This window comes from Indicator indicator, chromosome 10 (genome assembly GCF_027791375.1).
Source record: "Indicator indicator isolate 239-I01 chromosome 10, UM_Iind_1.1, whole genome shotgun sequence".
Taxonomy (NCBI): domain Eukaryota; kingdom Metazoa; phylum Chordata; class Aves; order Piciformes; family Indicatoridae; genus Indicator; species Indicator indicator.
The window spans coordinates 2976243-2996251 of NC_072019.1; the positions used below are offsets into that span (position 1 = coordinate 2976243).

The 20009-nt window shown below is 37.4% G+C and overlaps 1 protein-coding gene across 1 annotated transcript; it reads right to left on the reverse strand.

Annotated features, from left to right (window-relative positions):
- Nucleotides 1-6356: 6356 nt before the first annotated feature.
- Nucleotides 6357-19743, reverse strand: ZBTB41 (zinc finger and BTB domain containing 41). Its single transcript, XM_054384076.1, has 10 exons — nt 18621-19743; nt 16904-17111; nt 16100-16169; nt 13353-13500; nt 12643-12772; nt 10999-11094; nt 10400-10506; nt 8870-8975; nt 7834-7922; nt 6357-7051 (listed from the first exon to the last, which is right to left on the reverse strand). Exons 1-10 carry the CDS (start codon nt 19741-19743, stop codon nt 6408-6410), a joined length of 2721 nt encoding a protein of 906 aa, XP_054240051.1. The 3' UTR covers nt 6357-6407.
- Nucleotides 19744-20009: the final 266 nt, after the last annotated feature.

Below are 20009 nucleotides of genomic sequence, written 5' to 3' on the forward strand. Positions count from 1 at the left end.
GGCGGGAAGCCTTCTCGTCTGCTCCGGCGCTCTCCACGCCTCAGGCTTCCCGCTAAAGCGGGCACGCAGCCTTGACTTACACTTCGAAAATAAATAAACCCCAGACGCCCTGGATTTATCAAGCCCCTCCATGCAAAAATGCTCTTCCCACACCCAAATAAATGAAGCAAAGCCAAGTATTTTTCTAAATAAATTTAATTTCCAAAATAGTTTAAAAGAATGAGATGTGTGTAGATTTTTATGGGAAAAAAAGCCTCATCTGTTTATCTTTCATGAGCTTTAAAACCAAAAAACAATACTACGTCTCCATGCTGCTTGAAAAAAGGAAAAAAAAATGTAGAAATCAAACCAGTATGAGTTCCCCTGCAAGAAGCCTTGTGAAGCAAGCAATGTTAAGACAAAAGAACTTTACTTTTCCATAACAAATAAAATCACACATAGGACTCAGTACTTCCACATTTACAGTGCACTTCCTAACTTTTCCTTACAGTGAAGAATTTCCCCTAAAAAGACAACTTTACATAAAGATTCCCATCTAAAATATCAGCCTATACAGATTACATTTAAAACACGTTATCTCATATACCAGTGACAAAATATTGAGTTTATTTAACCTTATTCTCCCATATAAAAAGGACAAACATTTAAACATGATGAAAATGTTTAGGGGACATTAAAAAAAAATACGTTGCCATGGTTACCTTTACTCCATCTGATCCTTTTAAACCAAAACATTTCTTGTGAACCATGGAAAAGATCCTTAACAAAAGAGTCTTAATCAAAGTGACTGTCCTGCATAAAGTTCTGCCAGTGTCCTTCCTTCATGCGTATGCTGAAACAACCAAATCACTGTCAGCTGATCTTGTAGAAAAAGATCACACCTGACAGCAGTCACAAGGACCCCTAGATAAATGCACTCTATTTCCCTCAAGTTTCAGTCATATGGGGAAACGTGCAATCTGGATCACTTTTATGCATGTATGCTCAATACAGGACTATTTCACCTCTTTTTTTGTTTTCAAGGGGAAAAAAAGAAACCTATTCACCTACATCAGCCTTCTCAGAATTCATAGTTCTACAAACTTCTACATAGGAATTATTTTAAATTTAAAAGCATGAGGGCCCTTTATTCCTTAGCAATCCACAACACATTTCACGTTTGATCAAGTACATCATGAGGCTATTCGTTTGAAGGAGTCTTCAGAGCTCTGGATGTGCTTTTGTATTAGTTACTAGTGAAATAAGCTTAGCTCTCTGATGCTACCAAATACATCTTTTGTCATTGTATTTTGGCATGACCCATCTTTAAAAATAACCAAATTATAACCCAGAATTTATAAAGTAGCACTAATTGTTTTTTTAAGGAAGCCACAGCCTTACAGATGCTGTATCAGCGCCATTACAGTTCTGATGTTCAGCTGTCCAGGGTTTAACTAGGATAGGGTTAAGATTTTGTTTCGCTGGGTTTTTTGGGGTGTTTTTCCCCCTCACAAGAAGCTGGGAGAGGACACAGCCAAGGCAGCCAGCTGAACCAGCCAATGGGCCCATGCCTGTGCGGCCCTTCTCATCACTGCTTCATGCTCTCAGCAGGAAGAGAAGGTCTATGAGCCTAAAGACAGACTCACAGGCACTTCAGCTACTCAGACCTCAACTAGCAGGGGCTGCAGCTACACCATAGAGCCAGCCTGTGCTGGTTATCAGTCACCCCAGTACAGGAAATACACAAAAAAATTAGTTTGTTTCACAAGGGCTGACAATGAACCGATGTCATCTTGCGAACAGGAGGAAGAGCCAGAGGTAATCACCCAGTCTTTATCTCCGAGTGAGCTGCTGCAAGATATGTGAAAGGATTCTGGCCTTCGGCCACCATCACCTGGCTGCTCCACTGCTGGGTTTGGAATGAAAGGGCAAGAAGCCAAGCAGCTGGGATCGCTGTCTAGCAAAGGGAGATTGACAAAGCAGTTGGAAAATAGGCACAAGTCCTCAGCCTCTGGAGGTGACTTCTGGCAGGTGTACTTCTTCAAGAAAGATGTGCCACCCAAGCTAGCACCCCTTGGGCCAGTCTGAACAGAGTAAGATATTAAAAATGTACTCTACACAGCAGCAGGTATGAATGGTCCTTTCATAGTCGTTTTTCTGTTGGGCACCCAAAAGCATGAAGCCCTTTGGAAGATACTGACCTTACTGTTTTCTGAATAACCAACTGAACTAGAGACAGTAGGTTGTGCAGGTTATCCATGAATGTGAGATTAGCTACAAGCAAGCAAGCCAAGCGATTGAAGCCTCTGTGGTATAGAGAGTGATGGCTGAAATACAAATATGGGCAAGCCTGGCAGATTGATTGTATCACACTCCCACAAACCTGCCAAGGCAAACGCCCTGCGCTCACCAGGGAGGAAGCAAGCACTGAATGGTTGGAAACATATCCAGTGCCCCATCCCACCACCCAGAACACCATCCTGGGCCCTGAAAAACAACATGGCACCCCACAAAGAATACAATCGATGCAGAAGGATAGAGAAGTCAATTGTGTACAGCAAGGCAATCTAATTTTGGGTGAAAACAGCCAGTGAATTGAATCATATGGTGTTAATTGATGAAGAATTCTCTTGGACAGGATGTAGATGGTACAGAACTGGAAGTGAATAATGTCTGGGGCTTGGTTAGGATAGCATTAATTTTTTGATTTTAATTTTCTTCCCTTCAAAAGCAGATCGGAGGAGACACAGACAAGACAGCCAGGGGAACCAGCCAGTGGGTATTTGACACCATACTGACATCATGCCTGCTATATGAGGGAAGGGCTAGCCAGGACTTGGGCAACTTTTCTACAGGATCCAGGGCCAGGCAGATGGCGTCTCTCTTTGTATTGTTCTATTAAACTCCTTTAATCTGGAACCACGGGCTTTTGCCTTTTTCTCCCAGTTCTCCTTCCAACTCCACTGGGGAAGGGGGGAGGCGAGAGGGGGCAGTTGTGTAAATACTTGCATTGGGCTTGACTGCAAGCTGGCCCTGAACCACAACATCAGCATAAAAAGAGCCCACAAGAGCCTCACCTCTGTAGGAAAAGTGTCAGTGCGCAAAGAGGAAATACCAATATAAATAAATAAACTAAAATAAACCATCTACTTTAAGGGCAGTAACCTAGTAAACAGCCAGAAATTGGTTTAGCAAAAAATACACAATTCAATGTTTAAACAGGATGTGTGCACTAAGTTCTCAGAATCACAGAGCAGTTTAGAGTACAACACAGACTCTACTCCTCCCCAAAGGCCAGTACATGGAAAAGACCATCTTTTTGCAATGTGCCACTGATCATTTAGATACTTTTGAGATACCTGCTTCTTCCTTCTTTGGCAACAAATGGTCACCTGAGTCAATGACTGCCAGATAAAACACAGCCTTTATTATATAAGCACCCTCCAGATCAACAGGACATGCACTCTTGGATGAGTACATATACATATTAAAATGGAGGTATCAGACACCTAAGGAGTTTCGACCCATGCATCTGTGAAGTACAGATCTCTGTCCTTCAGCACCAGTCCTTTTAAGAGGAACTGTCCTCCATCAAGCAGAGACCAGCTACTTCCACCTACCAAATGAAGTATTAGTCCATGAAAATTTACTTTGCTCATATATGGATTTTAAATAGATGTAAAGCCATAACAATTATAACTCATGATATTAAAAAAATAAAAACTTTGTATGCAGCACTTAAGCTTTCCTATTTTCTTTCACTGTCAACTGGCAATGATCCAGCCTGACCAGCAGGTAAAAACACTAACTAGTAAGGTTATCTGCAAACAAAGAATGCCAAAGAACTAGTAGGTCATTTATTCCAGGAATGACTAATAACTCTGGTCACCCAAACAGCACAGATAGCACTCGTTTTTCTGAAAAACAAGTCCTTTCATAGTTGTTTTTCTGTTGGGCACCCAAAAGCATGAAGCCCTTTGGAAGATACTGACCTTACTGTTTTCTGAATAACCAACTGAACTAGAGACAAAGCCATTATTCAGAATATATATAAAAGGCACAATCATGAGAGATTTTTTTAAAAGGACATTATCAAGTAAATATGCTCCAAATTCCAACTTAGTATTTTCCTAGAGTGCCTTCTGAAGAGACTGGACTTTAGTTGCCAACTACTTTTAGGCCACTGTTTTGTCAAAATCCTACAATATTTTTCTATTGTAGAACAGAAAACACAAGAAGTAACAAAGAATTAGGCTTTTTAGTCTGAGAACTGCACTGACACCAATGATGTTGGGTTATTCTCAACAGTATAATTACAAGTGCTGGAAACCATGTTTAATGTCCAAGTGTACTTGTATAAATACGACACATACATATTGACTTGAAAAACTACACATAAAAGAGCTATTTTCAAGCCATGGAGTATAAAGATGACAGAAACGGAGATGAAGGTGGAGTTAGAAAGCAGGAAGGGGAGTACTTGATAGTGTCCTTTCAGAAGGTGGCATTCAATGGCCTCATTATTGCTGTATAATTGCTACTATTCAGCTTCTTACCAGATATATTTACAGCATGTCAGTCTGAACATTCCCAGAGCACAGCTCTAAACTTTTACTTTAGAGATACAAACACAGAACAGTTAAACATATGTAGTCCTGTTTTAGAAACTGGACTTTTAAAGTTTAGGACTTCTCTTGTGCTTCTTTGGCTAAGTCCTACTTAAATATTGATAACACTCACAATTCTATAATTGCCACTATTTAACAGCCAACAGAAATCTTTGGTGTGTTTAGGTTAAGAATCCACTAGGATGCAAGCCTCAAAATATGAACATTCAGGCAATTCTGGCCCCTCTCCTGCAAACTCCTCAACACTGAAGTAGATGGGCATTAACAGAATCTAACACCAAAGTATTTCAATAGAAGTTTAAATGATTGGTGCTGCTCAAAAGTTTATAGAACTGCAATAATAGAGCTTTTCACCATATATTGCTTGTGCTCATGTCATTGGATAAATCTAACAGTGATAACAATACACATATAACCAGTTTCCCACTTTAAAGTTTCTTTAAGGTAATAATTTAAGAATAGGGAAAACTGGGAAAAATTTTGCCTTATTACTTAATCTTGTGAGGAATAGTGAAGATTATAAAATTACTTCAGATACTTTCTTTGGCATAATATTCACCGAATAAACACAGAACAATTATTTTTAAAGTAGGCTTAAAATTGAAAGTTTCATGAGGTTAAATTGTACTAGATGTCACAGTGAGTTACACTAGACTTGTACTTCAGAATGGTTCTTTTGGAAAAAAACCCTTATGTCTAGCAGACAAAAGGCTAAAAAATAATTCGAGAGAGAAAATGCTCTACAGAGTTCAAGTTTGTTTTATGACACAGCGCATGAAAGTGAAAACCAAAACAATTTCACTAGCAACTCACAAAGATTTATAATTATTATTTCTCCTTTTTTTTTTTTTTAATAGAAGTTGAGTACTGTTTTGGAAAAAATTAGCCTTTACATTTCTTCTCTATCACAGATAACCTGAAAATGGGCATGTTAATGTGGGACCCTGGTGTAACTTGTGCCAATCCTTTATGACTGCAGATAAATTAAAATGACCTTGCAAATACCCCACCTCTTTTTAAGTTAAGAGTGTGGGGTACACTTCAGAAGACAAACAAGACTGAAAAAGAAAAATCAAGAAAAAAATGCATATTAAAATTATATAGAACTAACTGTAGTAAATTAGAAAAAATCATTGTCTAAATCTTCTGACATAATTCAGTGTTAGAGATCATGGAAGAACTGAGAGGCCAAAGTTAGGCAGGGGGATCATCAAACACCTGGTTTAGCATCTTCATAAAACGTCTCAATCACTTTTCAGAAGAACTTAGTTCCTGTGTTCATTGACTAAGCTCCAGAGTCTGGCACACTTTAAAACCCTCAAATAATCCCAAAACAGTATGTTGTGTGAAACATAATTGAAAGTTTTTAAATACCCCTGCCTATCCTTACAGCTTTTAAGGAATTTGATATAGTCCTTATTATTCTCCCAGAATGCTTTCTTTCACACTTAAAACATTAACTCCAAGTGAGATGCAGAAAGGCAAACAATATTTTTTAAATTAATAGCCAGATATGTAATTACACTTTTCAGCCACTAACCTTGTAAGACATTTCAGAGCATAGTTTTTAAAAGACCGTCTATAAGATTTTAAAAAGCTCTTTAAAATCACAAGAAACACTCTTCTGATACGCATCAAAATGTGCCTAAATGTTCAAATATTATGTAAACAAACCTGTTTATCCAAAACTATGCAGAAGACTCATGAGTCCAAATAAAATAGAAAATATAAATCTTAATTGCCATATCAGCCTTCTGTTGGCTAATGGCTTAGTAAATTAGGTGGAATGTTATGGTCTGATCACGAATGTTCATTGTTTGAAATATTCTGGACAGCAGGAGCTGTATCTAGCCCCAGTAAAGTTCCAAGATAGGACTGGTCTCTAGGATCCAACATTTGCTCAGGCCTTACAGGATGAACAAGATTTGCAGGTTGTGGAGTAAGAGTGTATTTCTCTAGAAACGCCAGATCTGTTGCTCGTTGATAATCGGTCTGCTCAGGCTGTGGAGGCAGCATGCTGTGTGACTGTGCAGTATGCTGGACAAGCTCAGCTTGTGGATCAGACATCTGAACTGGTACCAGAGTCACAGGCACACATACTTCTGGAGATACATTCGGGAGCAAAGTTTTGTCTTCTGATTGATATGCTTTGGACTGTTCCACGAACTGTTTAGCCTCAGTTTGGTAGACTTTGTCATCAGAGGAGTACTGCACTGGCAAGGACACTAGCTTTTCCTCTGAGGATGATGTCAATGCCTCTTCTGCAGCCTTTGAACCATGAACATGATCAATATGATATTTCAGCTTGTCCTTTCGTTTAAATGTTGCATTGCAGTGATGGCAATTAAAAGGTCGGGCATCTGAATGAATAACCATGTGTTTTGTTAATGTCTTCTTAATTCTAAAGCATTGATTACAGATTTGACATTTGTAGGGTTTCTCACCTGTTACGACAAAGAAGAATTAGTTAATTGTGAGTAACAACATACCACACGTAAGAATGAAAATACATACATGGATTATGGCATAAATACCTAGCATAAAACAGTTTTACTGTAAACAAAGATCATAGGTTTAACATCCAGTTTGGAATCGAAGTGCCATTAGAAGTTTGTTAAGAAGCTGTTATTAACATACCCTTCTTCTTATATAGATTTCTCTCAATACTTGGGATTTCTGTCAGGTGTACACAAAGATAAAACAGAATATAGAAAATTTATTTAAAAAAAGGCAAAACAGTCTTCAAATTCTGATGATACTGGTATTAAATGATCTCAATTCGTACTTCTACACATTTGAAAAGGACAATGATTTTCCTGAACATAAGGCAGAAAAACCAAAGTCAAACAAATAAGGACATAAACCTTTCCAAAGGGATTTCAAATCCTTGTTTAAATCATCACTCAAAATGTAGTACTCTATGGACCACAAAAATGATTGAAAGGTCTGGGAAAAATTGGCAAGAATGTACACAAGTATCCTAAAGAAAGAGGTGTAGAGGGCATATCACAAACCTGTGTTGAGGATTATCAGTATTTCAACTGATACATTTAGCAGCTAGGATTCAGGAACGACCAACATAAAAGAATGAGTAAACTTTTGCTGCTTCCTGCTACTCTTGCCTTGAATGCTCAGCAAGCATAATGAATTAAATAATTCCATCAATAAGTTGATGCATACATTCCTATGTGTTTTGTGGGTTTGTTGCAGTTTATTTTCTTTTTACCTGAATGTGTCCTAAAATGCATTTCCAAACTTGATTTCCCTTTAAAAACTTTCTTACAGACTTCACACTGGTGAAATGTTGCTTTGTATCTTTAAAGAAAAAAAAAAAGAAATCTTATGTTAGACATTTTTTTTTAAGAACAGACTGAGAATAAAGCTATGTGCACAGTCCTTCCTATAATCTTTTAAATGCAAAATAGCTGAATATCAAAGTTTCCAAATCTCTTCACTAATGTTCATATCTCCTGGCATCCAATACCAATAAAGTCAATCAAATTCTTTTCAACATCCAATCTTATTCTTTGCTGAGATTGGCACAAAGAGCAAAAGCCACTGAAACATCTTTTCTGATCCCAAAAATATCCCTAACTAACAGTTTATGCCCAACATCTACAAGAGGCTTTCCCTTTGGCAGAATTATGCCATAAATGAAGTACCAAGAATGGTTTAGGCTACTGGCTACCAAGAAAAAGCAAACAGAGTAAGCAGAGTACTATACTTTCAACACAGGTATGTCTATGGTGGTTTCTACACAATGCAGTACAAGCAGTTAAAATACATCCTTTGAATGGTCTTAGTCTATTTGAAATCTCTGAAAGGCCTGCTTTTGGAGCTGAAGAATTTAAAAACCCTATTTAATTTTCAATTTATAGGCATAACTGGAGTTTCAAAGCTACCAGCTTCTAAAATAACCAGGTGTGGGAAAGTTCTTACAGTGTTTAAAATGATGTCTAACTCAGTCTTAAAAGTCTGCAATAAGAATATTACAGCAAATCATCCATTTAGAACAACATTGAGATAGCTGATTGACAGATAAAAATTTCAACCTTTTTCTTATTTACCTAATTTATACTACAAAGAAAGCATCTTACTTAAGACACTATTCTGACACCCACTTCAAACTGTCATATCTCTATCAAAACTAAGGCGACAGGCATGACACACAGACTACTAGAATTCTGCACAAACATGCAAGTCTCGATGAAATCAGTTACAGTACAAAAGTATTTACACAGTTATAAAAAATACACACTCACTTCTGCCAAACTTTTTCTCCTAGATGAACGCTTTTATAATGAACAGTAAGGTGATCTCTACGGCCAAAACATTTTCCACATTCCTCACACTGATGTGCTTTTTCACCTACAAGGGCAAAATTCAATACATTTGGGTTAAATCTTATGGAACTTATTAAATGTCTAAGAGCTGCAATTGTAAACCATGTAGGAGATCCATGTTCACAAAGTTCAGCCAATCAAGCTTTTCCTTATCTTACTCAAAGAACGATTCCGTTAGCCAAGAACAAAATTCAGGGAGTAGGTTGGTTCTGTGAAGGTAAGGATTTTACAACTTGTTACACATGATTATTACCAAATGTTTCTACAAAGAAATTTCCATTCATGGGTTAAGAGATGCTTCCCCAAACACCTACCATGTGACAAGTACAACTGAATAACTATGAGTCTGCTCTTGCATTTTTATGACCCAAAATGTGGGATCCTCTATAATTCAGGGGATTTAAAGAGAAATTTATTTAAAAATACCAATTATTTTCTGCTACCAATTTTTAGAACTTAAAATTACATCAAAGTATTTATCTTTTTAGTTATCCTGACATACAGTTACCTTTTTCTTTTATGCTGCTGTTTAAAAGTATCCTGATTCTTTTTAGTCATCTTGAGATCTTCCACAAAGTAGCACAATATTTCTTCTCCTGTAAGACTGTGGACAGTCAAAGAATGTAACTTTCTAGAGGGGGGAAAGGCAAATAGAGTAGAAAAGAGGATTTTTTTGTCTGTGTGTACTTGAGTTTTCAAAGGTTTCTTTATTTTATAGCAGGCATTATGATTTCAAACACCAAAAAAGAAGCTGTCCTTTAAAATAAAGGCTCAGAAAGTTTAGACTCTGATCACTTTCATATTTTCATGATGCCTAGAAAGCATTTTGTCTCCTAGAAGACCACATTCCATTTAGAACCTGTCTGAAAAAGGAGAAGTCCCTACTAAAACTTCACTCCTCCTATACATTTTATAACCTTTCAGATTTTTTTCTTCTTCTTCCTGATCATCCCCATCCAGTTGTTCTCAGGGTTAACTCCCACCACCTTCCTTCCATCTCTCTTCCACATAACAGCGACTTCAGAAACACCTCTTTGATGTTCCTACATTAAAGTGATCAGTGTACAAACTTCAACAGAGACTGTGACAGCTTCTTCGGTGTTGTGGTAATGATGTTTCACACAATTGCTATTAAAAAAAAGAAATCTGAACTCATTAAAAAAATCCTCCTTTTCACTTTTGCTTTATTCTATTAATTTTAGAGCAATTCATTGTTACATGTTTTGACTGTCCCTCAGCTTTTTATGTTAACATGGAGGAAAAACCTAGCCATTAAAACTTAAAAACATGTAAGCTTAACTGACTGTAGTAGACTTTAAAAATAGTGACAGGAACTTTTATCAGGCCCAAAACATTGTACATACTGAAAAAACATTCCATCATTTATTTTTCACTTGATCTTATTTCAAAACAGTAATTTTGAAGCCAATTTTCAAAGGAGTTGCCTACCTGAGTGTATTTTTTTGTGTTTTGTCAGATGGTCATGCCGAATAAATGTTTTCCCACATTCTTCACATTCGTATCTCTTGTCATCATGATGGACTCTTAGATGAAGTCTGCACATTTATAGTCATAACCATAAAATGCCATTTTGTTAGCATAATCTGCACTGCTAATTCCATGCAAAACACAAACACATTCACACAAATATCAGAAAATAACTTGTGGTTGCAGCATGCTTAAACTGATCTTGGAAAGCAAGAGAGAGCAGAGCTAAACTCTCATATCTGACATAAATTTATGAGGACATTTTATTCCTTTGCTTGTTTTCTATTGGAATAACAAAGACACAGAAGTTTTAGATATGCAAGAAAATCAATTTTGACATAGTATTTGTATGGGATTCTGTGTTTAACCACTACGGAATTATAAATTAAATGACTTCTCACAGATCATTAATATATTTTCAATAAAGCATTCAAGCATTCACTAATGCTTTCAGAGTGAATAAATCCAAACACATACATTACAAAGAACGATGCTGCTAACAGGATGCATGCATATCACAAATGAGACTATTTACCAATTTAATTCACAAAAATCTGTACCTGTAAGAGCTTCCATGACGAAAACTCTGCCCACAAATACTGCAAAGATGAGGCTTCTCTCCACTGTGAATTCTCAGATGTTCTTTCAAAGTTGTTCTGTTTGACAAAGGCAGTAAAGTTTAATTTTAAGCTATGTCGCTGTGATTTTAAACTGAAGCAAACTATTACAGTCTCAATGTCCTTAACTCTGATGGATCACAATATATCCAAATAACTGCATCAGTTTATTCAGATACACCCACATACATGTACATTCAAAGGCAGTTTGGCAATCCACTACTTACTGAATCACCTGGACCTAGAAACAATATAAACCAAGAAATAAAACAACATACAGTAAAGAAAACATCGAATTGGACTCAGGAGTATTTCCTGAGTAATAATTTCCTTCTTACTGTATGTATATCTAAATCAGAACTTGAAAGTCATACTTAAATCTAGATCACAGATGTTAATTTAACTCATCACAGAGCTTATTTTAAAATCTATGTGTATTTATACACACATACATATGTATATATATGAAAGTCTACTTTTGCTATCACTTTTTCAATTAAAAGAAGAAAAATGGATGCAGGTGAAAATTCCTCTCAAGCAAAGGGGTAAGAATAAAATTTACTGCATACACAGCCAATAAATGTGTGAACTAAATGAAAGAGAAAATTCTTTGCAATGTGGAAAACTTAAAAGACGTTCTTTACAGAGCAATGTGAGACAGCTGCACTTTAGCCATGCCAACAACAGTTAAAAAATCGTATTTTTTCCCCTCATATGCATAGAATAGAAATGGTGAGGGGTGGAATCTTATTTTCATGGTTTTTTTAATACTCTTTTTCTATATACTAGAATTTATAAGCTAACTTTTAGAGCTTTCCCTTTCAAAGCACTAAATTAACATTTTTTCCTCCACTTTGAGAAGCAGCAGCAAAGACAGAACCATAGAATTGTAGTACAGTATTACTCCATCTTCCATGAAACCGTGTCTGCAGAAGTCAAATTCCTTCTTAGTCTCACCGATGTTCCTGATCTTTCTGTCCTCATCAGTATATTTACTAAAACATCTGTGGCAGAAAACTCTTTCCCAGACAAATGCAGGATGTTTTTGCACAACACAGGAACCGTAAGTGAAGTGAATTAGTGGTATGACCTCCTTCATACAGTTTTGCTTCATAACTCATTACCTACAGTTATCACCCTTTAATTTTAGAGGTCATCAGAAAGATCACATGCTACCTGTGTCCCTGATGCTACCTTTTAATTATAGAATCATAGAATGGTCTGGGTTGGAAGGAACCTCCAACAGTCATCCAGTCCAACCCCCTCTGCAATAAGCAGGGACATCCTCAACTAGATCAGGCTGCCCAGAGCCTTCTTGAGCCTCACTTTGAATATCTCCAGGGATGGGGCCCCAACCACCTCCCTGGGCAACCTGTTCCAGTGTTTCACTACCCTCTTGGTAAAGAACCTGTTCCTGACATCCAATCTCAATCTGCTCTTCTCTAGTTCGAAGCCACTGCCCCTCGTCCTATCTCTGAAATGGTTTAATTAATGTTAAAAACTCAAAGCTAAAACATACTCAAAATCAAACACGGCACACCATATATTTCTCTGTTCTGCCGTTCAAGTAGTCTCACAACTCCTTACCGTTCCCTAACAGATTTTCCACAGATGAAGCATGTCCACTTTCTCTTTCCTCCATGAGTACATTCTATATGGCGCTTCAGATTTCCTGTATCATTAAACTGGCGGCCACAAATGTCACAAGGGAAAGGCCCTACAAGGAGATAACACACACAGCATTATTCAGTGCCAGAGGCACAGATCAGCTTGTTGTGAAAATTCTGTTCAATTTACAAAGCAAAAATTTAGGATTAATAGTCAAGAGTAATTAAGCCTACTTAAGACTGTTGAAAAAAACAAATTCCCACTGCTACCACCAAACTATTCCCTACCTGGCAGAAATAATTAGTAGGAATAAAAGTATTTGGAATACTTCAGGATGAAAGCAATAGGTCTTCGGAAAACTTCAGGACGAACATGACTCCATAGCTGTGAACCAATTTCATGCTCTTAAAACACGTCTTTAAAACAAAACTAATTAATTCTTCTTCCCACCCAAAATTTTGCATTTATTTAGGCACAACGCAGTACCTCCAGAAGACATTTGAACAGAAAATTAACAAAAAAACCCAGCCACCAAAAAAATCCAACCAACCAACCTCCCCCACAAAACTGGAAAGAAAGAGACCTGGAAAAGGAAGTGGGGTGAAAGCCAGACCGATAAGAACATACAAAAGTGGAGGTAGGTTTTACTTTAAATCTATTGTTTACATGTCAGAGGGAGGTTTCTATACCGAGATGGAATTTTTCTTGATGTTTCAGTCTTGCAAATCGGGATTTAAAGTGCTCTTCACAGTAGGTACACTTAAAGGGTTTATTCTGAGAGTGAAGGATCATATGCTCTTCTAAATGAAGTCTTCGGGTGAAGAATTTATTACAGATCTAAAACGATAATATGCTTTGTCAAAAACACGTCGTTTAGAAGAAGGTATTTTTCCTATTCAGAAACTCTGTTTAGTTGTTCTGCTCTCTGCAGCAACATAAGATTAAACAGCTCATACTGAAAAGCACACTCTATCCCAACTTGTAAAGCCCTGTGTTCTACATAAACCCAACTGCACTATATAAATCAGGATGTCAGTTCATGGCCAATCACTGGCAGTTTCCACATACAGTTAAATGCTCCCTCCCCCTTTTCTTACTACTCATTCCAGCACCTACCAGGTCTCAACACAGTAACTCAGCAGAAAACAGCCCAATAAACAGCTTCAGCTTGGTTTTGGATGCTGAAGTAAGCTCCGTTGGACTGTGATAAAAGCTGCTGTAATATACACTACTGTAGATTTACAGTCATTCCTGTTCATTTATTTCCTCTGGGAAATTTTCTGACAGCATGTATTAAAGAGGAAATGCCAATACCAAAGAAATGTAACTTAAAACATACTTCAGAGTTACAGAACTTTCATAATGTTAAAACTGAACTTTTAAGTATCATAGAATCATAGAATTGTTAGGGTTGGAAGGGACCTCAAGGATCATCCAGTTACAACCATGGGCAGGGACACCTCACATTACATCAGGTTGCTCAGAGCCACATCCAGCCTGGCCAACAACCTCCAGGGATGAGGCTTCCACCACCTCCCTGGGCAACCTGTTCCACCAGTGTCTCACCAGCCCCATGGAGAAGAACTAACATCCTAACATCCAGTCTGAATCTACCCACTTCTAGTCTTTTTTCCATTCACCCTAGTCCTATCATTACCTGACACCCTAAAAAGTCACCAGCTTTCCCGTAGGCCCCCTTAAGATACTGGAAGGCCAGTATTGCTTTCAGATTAATAAAAACCTGAACGTAGAAGAATTATTAGTAGTCATTAAAGTATGCAGTTCAATCACAGAATTGAAGCCACAGCTCAAATTTAGGCATTTGAACTAGGTATTACAACTTAACATCAGGAGTCCTGTGCTTCAACATAAATCAACAAGGTGCTCACTGATTTCACTGTGAAACTGTTGCCATTGCTTATAGTAGCTGCATTTAGTACTACCTAATTCCCATTTTGCATTTTCTCAGAGCACACCCAAATCAGAATTAACAGATTTGTTTAAAAACTCATTACAGTGTAAGAAAGTGTAAAGAGTGTAACAGCCTTCTTGCTTGTCTTTACTATTAAAGAGGAAAGGCTGAGGGAGCTGGAGCTCTAGCTTGGAGGAGACTGAGGTATGATTTCATTAATGTTCATAAATGTGTGAAAGGTGAATATCAGGAGGACACAGCCAGGCTCTTCTCAGTGATGTGAATGACAGGACAAGGAGCAATGGATGCAAGCTGGAGCATAGGAAATTCCACGTGAACATAAGGAAAAACTTTTTCACTCTGAGAGTGACAAAACACTGGAATGGGCTGCCCAGAGAGGTTGTGGAGTCTCCTTCTCTGGAGACATTCAAAACTTGCCTGGATATGTTCCTGTGTGACCTACTCTAGGTGATCCTGCTCTGCCAGCGGGGTTGGACTAAAAGATCTTTTGAGGTCCCTTCCAACCCCTGTGAATAATACTCTACTGTTTCTGTGAATTTGCTCATATTCCCCAAGGATTAAAGTATGGTCACCAAACCCTGGTGTTCACACAAGAACTATGGCATACAACAACCTGAAGAAACCCTGCAGCTTGTATCTGTGCCATCTCCGCCCTCAGAAAATAGTAAACAACCTGAAAATAAAGTCACAGCTTCTAAGGGTTCTGTCATTCTACAACTATTACAAAAGCTCAACTTCTACCCTTGCTTTCAATTACAGTTCATTTTCAGTGCATGTGGGCTGTACAATAGCAGCAGCTCATTTTAAAAATAACCTCTTATTAATAGAAACTTAGCATTTTCAAGCCAAAACAAACCACAGAGTTTAGGAAACCATTCATCTGCTAAGAGCACTTTCCAAGAAATCAACAATGTGGTGCTATTGAGTTTATGGCAGCAGCCAGCCAGAGTATGTGAGTTCTACAAAGTCATTTTTACAGTAGATGTAGTTTCAGACACCTCTCTTGGGAAAATCAAGGAAAGTATTCTATTATTTTATAGCTAGAGATAAATTTAGTACAAATTCACAACTCTGCTAATACGCATATACAGCTAAAGTGTTTTAGATTTAACATATATTGTCCTCTCTATTGAGAGAGCCTTCCAAAATATGTACTTCATGGTCAATGTTTGGTGAGAACAAACAGTGTTTTTAAATTATTCATAAGACACAAGTCTAATCATTTGCAAATTGATGCACTTTAACAATGGTAATAACTGATCACATTAAAGAACACTGCCTTCAACTATGTTAGAATTCAACCTGGTATTTTCTACCTGATCGCCTGTACATACAGGTAATATTTATTCTTTAAATCAGCACATAAAGAGGAAACTTATACTATCACTCACAAAACTTACTGAGATTTCAAAGAACCACAAATCATGTTTTCACTTAAGCATTCAAGTCACAAAACATAGTATGCACATGAAAAAAACCCAAAAGTACTGAAGTATTACGTACATCACATTTCCAACCTTCACTCTTTGTCTTCTTGATTGAAAGAAATTCTTGTACATTCTCTGGATGAAACCTAAGAGAAAGACAGAAGCTGAAAACATCTATAACTTTCTAAGATAAAGATCATCCAAAAACTAAAATATCCACTTTTGTGCTTCATGTGCCATGAAACTTCATCATCAAACCAGGAGAACAGCATACCGCTAATTAAGCAATTCTAAAGGAAGAAGTAACTAGAAAGCAGTGTAGACACCTGTAGAATCTCACACAACAATTGGGAAGACAAAGGACACTTTCAACTCTTAATGCTTTATGGATAATTAAAAAAAAAATAAAAATAGGGGAGAAAAAATAGCATCATGTAAATAATATTACAATTAGACCTACCAGACAAATTATTCACCCAAAAGAAACTGCAAGGAAATGATTTCTCCACCTATTATCATCAACACTATAGCATCAGCGTCTTAAACCAACACAAGTATTTTATTCTGCCTCCAAATTAAAGGCAACACTGGTAATTATTAAGAATGTTGTGTTCTCACTGACTCTGCTAGCTAAGCTGAGCACCCCAAAATTTATAGCCCAAATGGACTGCTGAACACCCACAGAAACATTATTTAATCAGTCCTTTCAGCAGGTTAGTTGATACTGCTAAGCCCCTCGTTCTTTGAAAAAATACTTATTTGAAAAAACAGATGGAAAAATAATGCAGAACTTGCTGTGTGCATACATACATTTGCCTTCACTTTTGAACTGAAAAACCCCAGTTCTTCCAAAGTGTGAGACAAATTTGCTCATACTTGCCTCTTCACATGCTTCGCTAAAGTCTTTCTGCTTGCATGCAGTTTATTGCAGTAGGGACATTTGTGTTCCTTTTTATGAAAATCAGTGTCACGAGAGTGTTTCTTTCTGTGCACTGTCAGGTTGGACTTTGTTGAATAGCGCTGATGACATATGTCACACTCAAAAGGCTTCTCCCCAGTATGTACACGTGTATGGCTCTCATATTTGCCTGTACAACAATAACAACAACAATCTATTAGCATAAACTACAACAGGTATCACCTAAACTATACACATTTGGAGTTTGTTCTATGGTATCTTGTGGGGGTTTGTGCCCTTAATATGCCACAGTATCTCTCTCAAATGGTGTCAAGATCTAAGTACCTTCCCACACACATCTAAAGATTTCTGCTGATTTACACCACTGAAAATTGCATGGTGATCACATGCATTTGATCCAAGGTTCCTCCATACACTTCCACCCTAACTATTTTGAAGATAAAAATAAAAGTGTTTTGTATGTCTGTTAAATTTGTGAGGGCTACAAGTCTCTCTTGCTCCACCCTATGGCATACCCAGATCTTAATTACTGAAAGTTATACTACTACTTTTTCATTACACATTCTGAAGTACTGATTCAGAACAGGGAACAAGCAGCCTTGCAACACCTGGTATTTTTAAGGTATTTTCAAATAACAGAATGAATGATACAGACTCCTGCAAATTATCTATAACTGTGAGCCAAGATATTACCATAAACAAAAATACTGTCTCATTTCTGTCACATTGCTAGGACTTCTCCCTTGTGTTTGTGAGTCTTTTCCTGAGGATGGAACTCCATCCTGCACTGAGGATTTACTTCCCTCAAGTCAAAAGCAGCCTCTCTGCTTTGTAATAAATAGTATTTCTCTCTCTGAAGAACATGCATCATACTTTGGGCAGTTAGATAAAGAAAGGAACTATTTCATTCCAAACTCCCATGACTGAAATGTGGTCACATTATAATTTCATCATAATTTAACATTTTGAAAGAACACAAGAATTATGGAGTACAGGAGTAATTTACTTTTAATGTGGGAAAGGAGGAAAATAGGAAAGTAATGGGCAGCTTCTGACTGGAATTTTTACTCTTCTAATACCCCAAGTAAACAACTATACATGTAGATTTGACAGTAGCATAAATGATCCTAACAGAACAGACTAAGCTGGCAAAGTATTACTTGGTCCTAATCACAGATCAGTAAGACCAGGGCAGATGTCAGTGGCTAGGTCCTAAGCATTCATGCATTATGCAGAAGTATTTCAGGTTGTTTGACAACCGTGCTGTTTTACCACAGCAACGTCATCAGCATTGTTACTTAATTTGGCAAAAAACCCAGTACATGTCTCAGACTCCCTATCATTTATCATGTAAAGTCTTGCTAAATTTCTCTCCTTTTTTCAAGGCTACTTTTACATACCATGCTAACAACCAGAATCCAGAGCAGTGAAAGAGAAATAAACTTAGTATTTGCAGATTTTTCAAACAATGCACTCGGTTCATTTATTGAGACTGTTTAGCACCACAGACTGAACAAGTTAACACATTTTGAAAAATTAGCAGCAGACTGGATCAGTGAGATGATCCAGAAACTCTGATCTTCACTCCCTAGGACAGAGAAAAAGCTCAGTTTATTTCCCATACAAACAGCACCACCATATGGTAAAAAGGAGAGAGATCAATCTAACTTGCTCTTACCTATTCGATCAAATTTTTTGTCACACTTGGGACACTGCAGTAGCTTTTTGCTACTGCTCTGAATGATGACTGGAGCTAAGCCTTCAAGGATATTTCCCACTGAATCAACTGCCTCAGAACCCTCTTCAGTATCATTCTGTTCTTTTTCGCTTTGCTCTTCAGACTCTGAATCTTCACCTGACATTTCCTCCTCCTGTCCCTCTTCATCAGCATTGCATTCACTTTCACTGTCTTCAAATTCACTTCTGTCAGATGTTTCCTTGTCAGAACTGATTTTTTCCAAATTGCTGTCAGAGACATCACCACTTTCATTGTCACTGTTGTCAAATTTAGCTGGACATTTACGGTTTCTCGTAGAACGCCTAGTGGAAAAGTTAGCCTTCTCAACCATCTTTAACCCATGTTTTCTTTCCAGAGAAAGAGATCTGTGGGCTTTAGCCAAATGATTCTCTAAGGCCTTCTTGTAACAGAAACTTCGACCACAAAAAGTACACTGATGACTATTTAATAGTTTGCCTGTCAGTTCATTGAGTGTTTCTTCGGGTGTAGGCACATCAGTTACCACATCAGTCTGTGCGTTAGAAACAGTTTCATTATTTAGTAACTTCACTGCATCTATGATATCCAAAAATTTTGCCGCTTCCAGAACTAATGGAATTTCATTTTTATATACAAAAAACTCAGAGGTGTAGAGAAACTCAAGCAAATGCTGAAAGACTGAATGAGTTACATGATCCAATGTGACAACATCGGTACTTGGATTTTTGCTCAAACAGGCATGGAAATAACTACTGCCAACGGCCACAACAACTTTGTGAGCACTAAATTCTTTTCCTTCTACAATTATGAGTAAATCACAAAAGGATGGATGCTTCTGTCTGTCATCATTTAAGTATTTAAGTAGGTTTTTGTTATACTGCAATGAGCTTAGGAGCTTTCTTTGTTCTGATGACGGTGAAAGTTCTTGGGAAGAATCAAGCTGATCTGCAGGGGCTATTTCTGCAGATTTTGAGACAATTTCTTGTGCACAGTCTACTACAAGAATTTGTTCTGAAGTATCTTTCTCATGGCCAAGACGAACTTTTTCATTTAGATTTGCAGCGAGCTGTCTCCTTTTCTTCATTGCAGAAGTGCAACTTCAAAATCAGGAGCTTCATAGGTGACTAGAAAAGAAAAATCTTGTGAAGACTGTTCTGCTCCAGACCTTGAGAAAAAGAAGGTAGCAATAATTTTATAATCTACAAAAGAATTATGATGAAAATTATCTATTAGTACTTAACTGTAACTTTCTTATTAATGCCTTCCATATTTCACAGAGTTTCATCTACCCTGCATAACTCAAGCTTTTATTAAGTTACTAACCTCAACACTTCCCACTCCTGGCCATGG

Bases quoted from the DNA above. Each gene is read 5' to 3' on its own strand.
- ZBTB41 (XM_054384076.1), bottom strand. From the start codon at position 19,743: ATGAAGAAAAGGAGACAGCTCGCTGCAAATCTAAATGAAAAAGTTCGT. The intron at 16,170-16,903 runs GCAAGTATGAGC...TCTTTCTCTTAG, and splicing joins TTAGCGAAGCATGTGAAGAG to GTTTCATCCAGAGAATGTAC. The intron at 12,773-13,352 runs GTATAGAAACCT...ATCTCCTTGTAG, and splicing joins TCAAGAAAAATTCCATCTCG to GGCCTTTCCCTTGTGACATT.